The sequence below is a fragment of the Galeopterus variegatus genome, unplaced genomic scaffold (genome assembly GCF_000696425.1).
Source record: "Galeopterus variegatus unplaced genomic scaffold, G_variegatus-3.0.2 Scaffold999, whole genome shotgun sequence".
Taxonomy (NCBI): Eukaryota; Metazoa; Chordata; class Mammalia; order Dermoptera; family Cynocephalidae; genus Galeopterus; species Galeopterus variegatus.
In genome coordinates, this window is record NW_007727110.1 from 422,552 (window position 1) to 430,032 (window position 7,481).

At 54.4% G+C, this 7,481-nt stretch overlaps 1 protein-coding gene across 1 annotated transcript; it reads left to right on the plus strand.

The window, feature by feature from the left end:
- The first annotated feature begins 715 nt into the window (after window positions 1-715).
- CES2 (carboxylesterase 2) lies at window positions 716-5,496 on the plus strand. Its single transcript, XM_008574138.1, has 10 exons — window positions 716-850; window positions 1,497-1,630; window positions 1,711-1,969; window positions 2,412-2,510; window positions 2,803-2,943; window positions 3,061-3,141; window positions 3,408-3,552; window positions 3,976-4,113; window positions 4,617-4,689; window positions 5,133-5,496. Exons 1-10 carry the CDS (start codon window positions 728-730, stop codon window positions 5,317-5,319), a joined length of 1,380 nt encoding a protein of 459 aa, XP_008572360.1. The 5' UTR covers window positions 716-727; the 3' UTR covers window positions 5,320-5,496.
- Window positions 5,497-7,481: the final 1,985 nt, after the last annotated feature.

Below are 7,481 nucleotides of genomic sequence, written 5' to 3' on the forward strand. Positions count from 1 at the left end.
GGTTATGCCGAGTGTTCTCTGCCACCACTGGGAGGTGTCTGGGAGAGACTGCGGTGGCTCTGTGAACCTCGTAGGAGCCCCTGACTCCAGAAGCAGATACTGAAGACCCCTGACAAGGGCAGCAGGGCTGGCTCCCTGAAGACCCCCACTCTCCACAGTCACTGTGCCCCCACTCTCCACAGTCACTGTGCCCCCTGACAGGGCCAGGCGCCACTGGCCAATGGAAATGTGTGTGTTCTTACAACTTTAGGCTATGTGAGAATGATGAGATTCCCTGAGAGTCCAGACTTGGGATGAGGGACGTGTCACTGCCCTTCTCACGAGAAATTAACATTCACTCATTCATTGATGCAGCACATGTGTGAGGGCTACTCCCCTGTCGCAGGCCTCAATGTGGACAGGGATACAGTTGTGAATGTCAACACATGCTGCCAGTGGTTGCCATAGAGGCCTCTAAGAGTCAAGATTTCCCAGCTTCAGGAGTGGTGTCCAAGGTCCTCAACAACCTTGAAGCCTCCCGGGAAGTCCAGACTCTAACCCAGCTTCCCCAGAGCCCGTGACCTGTAACTTGGTGGGAAGAGACTTTAGACAAGGATCATGTGTTATCAGCATATCAGGGGGAAGGGGACTGAGGGTGGCTGGGTGCAAATCTGGACCCAGGGTCTGGTTAGTTTGGACCTTGGACCAACTGTCTGCCACGGCCACCAGGTGTCTTCAGGATGCCACTATGATGAACGCAGACGCTATGAGCCTGTTTAACGTAACTGTGCCTTCCACCTCCATGTCCGAGGACTGCCTGTACCTCAGTATCTACACACCTGCCCATGCCCATCAGGGCTCTAACCTGCCTGTGAGTGTCAAACCAAGGTCTTGGGGGGAGGGAGGACACTTCTTGTGCAAGAAGTTTAGAAAGGACAGGCTCAGCTAGGGCCCCACTTCAGTGTGGATCCTGTTGAGGGGCCTGTCACTATCAGTCCAAGAAATGCTGCTCACCCAGTGTGGGCAGCTGACCTCTGGACATGGGGTCACGTGGTCCTGGCTGCTCCAGAGGTCAGAGTCTGTGTCCTTGGGGTGGACCCAGGACACACCCACCCAACTAGTGCCCAGGGGACCAACTCAGGTGCCTGAGGACTGCATGTTGAGGTCATCAGAGACCCCAGCTAAGGATTATCTGTTGGGCAGATGAGATGGAGGACAATTTTCATTAATGTTTGGGTGGGACAATCAGGGAGACACCCCTTTTCTCTCCACCACAGAGATGGTTCTGGGAGTAATGGAGTCAGGCTTGGACACATGGGTAGACTCTAAAGTATGAGAGGCCTGGGTTTCTTGGTAGAACTGGGGTCCCTGCTCCATGGCCCAGGTCTTGGAATCTCGCTGGAGTTCTGTCTGTGTGGGCAGGTGGACAGAGCCAAAGACGTGGGTAGTCTAGGTAGCAGCCCTGGTGGGGTTTGGTCTGGGGGGGCGTCATGTGGTCTCTGCCTTGATTCCCCCAGGTGATGGTGTGGATCCATGGTGGGGCGCTTGTTGTGGGCTCAGCTTCGATGTATGATGGTTCTGTGCTGGCAGCCTTTGAGGATGTGGTGGTGGTCACGATCCAGTACCGCCTGGGTGTCCTGGGCTTCTTCAGGTGAGACCAGTCCAGGGCTGTGCTAGGGGGCTGCACAGAGCCAGGACAGCCCTGTGATCCCTATTCTTGTCACTTCTCAGCACTGGAGACAAGCACGCAACCGGGAACTGGGGCTACCTGGACCAAGTGGCTGCACTACGCTGGGTCCAGCAGAATATCGCCCACTTTGGAGGCAACCCTGACCGTGTCACCATTTTTGGAGAGTCTGCAGGCGGCACAAGCGTGTCTTCACATGTCATATCCCCCATGTCCCGAGGGCTCTTCCACGGTGCCATCATGGAGAGTGGTGTGGCTCTGCTGCCTGACCTCATCACTGGCTCATCTGATGCAGTGTCCACGGTGAGTGCCCTCATCCACCGAGGCCCAGACCTGCTGCCTCATCTCCCACCTCTCGGAGCCTCTGCTGCTTGACTGTTAAATGAGGATAACAAGGACCATCATCAGGGTGTCTTAGAAACTGCCCCCTGCACAGGCATTGCTGAGGGGCTCAAGGGTCAGAATCTCCACAGTGCTGCCATTGTGCAGGCTGAGTATGTTCTGTGGCCTAAAAAGCTGCTGGCCTGAGAACCCCCACCATGGGCAGAACCATCTGATCAGGTGGCATGGCCCCTCTGGCTGAGACCTCTGAGCACCAGGGATGTTGGAACAGTTTGAAAACTGTAGCAATCAACATACAATACCCTGTGAGATTTGGGGTGCACTTGCTCCCTGCCAGGACCCCGGGCAAAGACCTCTCCACTACCTGGAAGGATGAGCCAGCCCCTTCCTGATCTGTTTACAGATGGTGGCCAACCTTTCTGCCTGTGACCAGGTGGACTCCGAGGCCCTGGTGCGCTGCCTGCGGGGCAAGAGTGAAGAGGAGATTCTGGCCATTAACAGGGTCAGGGCAGTGGACATGGGTGTGGAGGAAGTGAGAGGCAATACGGTGGGGGGCAGGCAGGCCTGAGCACCCTTCACAGGCCCTGGGCATGTTACTTTACCTCCATGACCTGGTGTCCTCATAGACCTGGATGGGAAATGGAGGCCATCGTGTGCCAAGCCACATGTGCATAAAACCTCTTTGGGAGGGTGGGAGCCGTTGGGGTGTGCCAGGAAGGTGTGGAAGGAACTAAGAGACTGTCAGAAAATGTCAGGGACCTGACTTTGCTCCCTGACCTTGCATGCCCACTCAGCCCTTCAAGATAATCCCTGGTGTGGTGGATGGGGCCTTCCTGCCCAGGCACCCTCTGGAGCTGCTGGCCTCGGACAACTTTCGACCTGTCCCCAGCATCATTGGTGTCAACAACGACGAATGGGGCTGGGTCATTCCCATGGTGAGGCCAGCCCCAAGCCCTGCGTGCCTGGGGAACCCATTCCACGTGGGGGCCGCAGAGCTTCATAGCTCCAGGCCCATTCCACCCCCAACATGAGGCTCTCCTCCCACCACGCAGTTCATGGGCCTCTTTGACACCCAGAAGGAAGTGGACAGAGAATCCATGCAGGCTCTTGTGCAGAAAACTTCAGCAGAGATGGTGAGGCTCCCAGGGTTCTGCCATTGGAGAGGAGCTGCCTCTCTCCTGAGTAGGGTAAACCCATTCCCCAGATAGCCTGCCCGTGCAGTGACTCCCGTGAGCAAATGTGGGGGTAGTTGTGTGTTTGTGGGTGGGGTCACCCCTGAGCTTGGCCATTTCCCCCCATTCCCTGCCCCTGCACCATCTATCTCTCCACCCGTGAGGCTGCTGCCTCCCTTGCCCTGGCAGCCTGCCTGACCTCACTCTTCCTGATCCACCTGGGGTAGATGTTGCCTCCTGAGACTGGTGACCTGTTGATGGAGGAGTACATGGGGGACAATGAGGACCCCCAGACCCTCCAAGCCCAGTTCCGGGAGATGATGGGGGATGCCATGTTCGTGATCCCTGCACTCCGAGTAGCACATTTTCAGTGTGAGTACATCTTACCTAAGGCCTGACTGGCAAAGGGGCAGCTCAGAGCCCTGGGTCCTAGGAGAGTTTTGTGGGTGTCCAGGACCCAACCCAAATCTTTACAGGGCCCCTGGTTGCCAGGCACTTGATGCCCCTCGCCTCAGTAAATCCTCGTGGCTATTCTAGAGACAGACATTTCCCTCATTTTACAGATGAGGAAACTGTGGTTTGTGACCTTCAGTGACTTGCCCAAGAACACCCAGCTCAAAAGTCCATGGCCATGATTTATCCCAGGTTTCCACACTGCCCCTGCTGCAGCCTAGGACACCCCCACCCCATTGTCCAGATTCCAGTGAGCTTTAGACCTAGGTATTGTGTCACCACGGGTGATGCAGGACAGCTCCAAGTGAGGGGGCCCCCTGTCATGACCTGTCACTCCCCTAGGTTCCCATGCCCCCGTCTACTTCTATGAGTTCCAGCATCGTCCCTCCTGCTTCAAGGACATCAAGCCACCCCACGTGAAGGCCGACCATGGCGATGAGATTCTCTTTGTCTTCAGAAGCTCCTTCTGGGGCAGCCACAGTGAGTCTTCCTCCTTCCCCAGGAGGTGGGACAGACCCTGGCTGGGTCCCTCAGGGGTCACTGTACAGATGAGGAAACAGGCTCAGAGTGAGATTACACAGCACAGATGAGGAAACTGAGACTCAGAGAGAGATGGGGATCAAGTGTCCAAGATCTCAGAGCTCAAAAGGCTGAGCTGGGATTAGAATGCAAGGCTCGTCAGACTGTGGCACGTGCTGCCTCCATGTCTCCCACCCCAGGGATGGTGTCGCGTATTTGTTCCTCAAAGGGCTTCCCTGAGTCAAAAGGAGCAATGGGCCCTGCGATGAGCCAGGTAGAGTCTGGGAGAGTGAGGAGCTGGGTCAAGGAGAGGGCCTGGCTCCCGAGGGCGGAGGGGGAGGGGCGGAGGTCCAGACCTGCGGGGTCCAGGGAGAAGTGACACCTGGGATGGTGAGTGTGGTGCACGAATGGGCAGCTGGCCTGGGGTGGCCCCGACTGGACACTTGTCCTCCTCCTCTCTGCAGTCAAACTCACTGAGGAGGAGGCGCTGCTGAGCAGGAGGGTGATGAAGTACTGGGCCAACTTTGCTCGAAATGGGTGAGATGCCACACCCCTGCCTAACCTGCCAGGCGCTCCCACCTAGCGCTCCCCTTCCCTGGGACCCCTCATTATCATACATGTGTCCTGAGTCACATGATAGCCCCTCCCCAGCTCCAGGACCCACTAGGACACAGAGGGGCCCCATGGCAGTTCCATCTCCCTGTGACCTGTAGGATGGGCAGAGTGCTGTGGTGCTGTCACAGCCCCCCTCTGAGAGTGAGGGACAAAACAGACCAGGTTGCCTGCCCCCCACGCCCACCCCATGGCGCTGACACCACTGGGAGGCAGTTTCCCAGCTATATCTGGAATCCTTCCCCCTCACTCCCCAAGCCCGCCTGGCCTGCTTGTCTTCCTGGCCTGACCCGGTCAGGGCCGGCAGGTTTGGCATTGGCAGCGCTCAGTGACCCTCCTCTTGCCCTGCTGGGCGGGCATGTCTACAGGAACCCCAATGGCGAGGGTCTGCCCCACTGGCCCGTGTTTGACCAGGAGGAGCGATACCTGCAGCTGAATATACAGCCTGCAGTGGGCCAGGCCCTGAGGGCCCGCAGGTTCCAGTTCTGGACAAAGACCATACCCCAGAAGATCCAGGAGCTAATGGAGGCTGAGAAGAAGCACATGGAACTGTAACCCCCTGTGTCGGGGGGTGAGGGGTGGGCGTGAGTGCAGGGGGATGTGCCTGATGTGCCCAGACCCCCCCCCACTGAATAGCCATGGTTGATTCGTTCTTACATACAGCCCTCCGTTCATTCTACCATCCGTCCATTCAGGAAGTTTATTAAACACCTACTGCAAGATGTTTAGTTATCAAGCCTACCGTGAGTCCTTTCTTGTCAGACACATTCATTAAGTTCCCACTCAAAGCTGTGGTTGGGCAAACCCCAGTAGAAGCCCACCTTCCCAACACCCCACTGGGGCCTGGGCCCCATCCCCACTTCCCTGCCTCCACCTTCTTCCCACCCTCTCTCTCCTCTCCTCAGCGCTCCCAGGCTTCCCCCACTTTCAGGGCGGTGCTTTTGGGAATGTTGTCCACACCTGGGAGTCAGAAGCCCATGTCCACCTCTCAGCAAGTCCCATGTGTTTTTATATCTATAAGTAGCCAGTAGAATACCTGGACACCAGCAGCCCCGTTGTCTCAGTCTGTTCAGGATGCTAGAACAAAGCCACAAACTGCGTGCCTTGTAAACCACAGAACCTTATTGGTCACAGTTCTGGAGGCTGGAAAGTCCAGGATCAAGGTGCACGCAGATTTGGTATGTGGTGAGGGCTTCCTGTCTGGTTCACAAATGGCCCCTTCTCACTGTGTCCTCAGGTGGTAGGAGAGGCATTGAAGTTCCCTCAGACCCCATCTTGAGGGCATTAATCCCATTCACTTCTTAAAGGCTCCACCTTTTAATACCATCATACTGGGGATTAGGTTTCAACATATGAATTGAGGGTGGACACAAATAGTCAGACCACAGCACCTAGAGCTCTGAAGTCTCAGCCACAGAGGTTACCAACTACTGAAAATATAACAGTCCCAGAAACCATCTGTTGTCCCATAGATTAAATGTTGTCTATAATTGTCATTTAAAAGAACACACCCTAAAAAAAAGAAAAAGAAAGAAAATAACACACCCACTCACCTATCTGTGTCCCGCACAGGTGACTGACACCATTTTTGTGGGAAACAGGACTGGGCTTGTCCATTGGCCCCTGAATCCTGAGTCACCCACATGGTGTCCAGGAGACCAGGCGGGTTCTGCAGTTGCTGTCTCCTGAAGCTGCAGTTAACCTCAGTGTTTCTGCAGACCCTGTGGGGCCCACGCTTACATGATCATAGCACATCTGCGAAGATGTTTATCTGTGCCATGTGTCCTAGAAGTGGGATGGTCAGAATGTCCAGGTACTCATGTCCCCTGGCTCCCAAGGGCCTCTACATCCAGGGAGGTATCCTCTTGCCCTTCAGAGTTTCCATTGTTAACCTCTTGACTGTCTAGAGCTTCTCGGGACTCACCATGAGCATCCTGTGATTACTTCTTGTGTTTACCTCATTGTTGTCCCTAAACTTTTCTACCCCACCCCCCAAAAAACCCTCCGTCCTATTTTATCTCAGCGTGCAAAGGTGCCAAATTGTGTTCAATCTGCCTCTTTGTTCCATCAAAGCAGTTTTTTTCTCTTATTACAAGGCGATATCCCTTGTCCCATAGACTCCAGGATTCCCCTTATGCACCTACTTCTGAACAACTTGCCCTCTCGGGGCACCAGCATTCCCTGAGGGAAAGTCCCACTTCTTTCCATCCACTGCATATAAGCCCAACCACAGGGCCTCAAGAAGTTTGGGGCGAAAGACAAAGATTCCCATCCCTCTGGTGGCCCACTGTGGCCACCACATGTCAGACAAGGATATTGTTAAGCCTGGGCTGACTTGAACTGGGGAGAGGGGAGGGACTTTCTAGGCAGTGAAAGCTGACTGGTGCATAATGATTCCCCTGCATCCCGAAAGCTTTACTGAGCACCTGCTGCATGCATGCCTCTATGTTTTTCAGTCCTGAGATGCTTAGTATCCTTCTCCAAAGTGGGTTCTCAGGACTATTTCTTTTGGCTTCTAATAACCATCTTATTTTTAACAGCTTTACTGTGGAATAACTTATTTTGCAATTAAATTCACCCATTTTAGGTGTATAGTTTGATAATTTTGGGCAAATGTATAAGACAAGCAACCACCATCACACCAAGTTTTATTTTATTTTATTTATTTATTTATCTATCTATCTATCTATCTATCTATCTATCTATCTATCTATCTA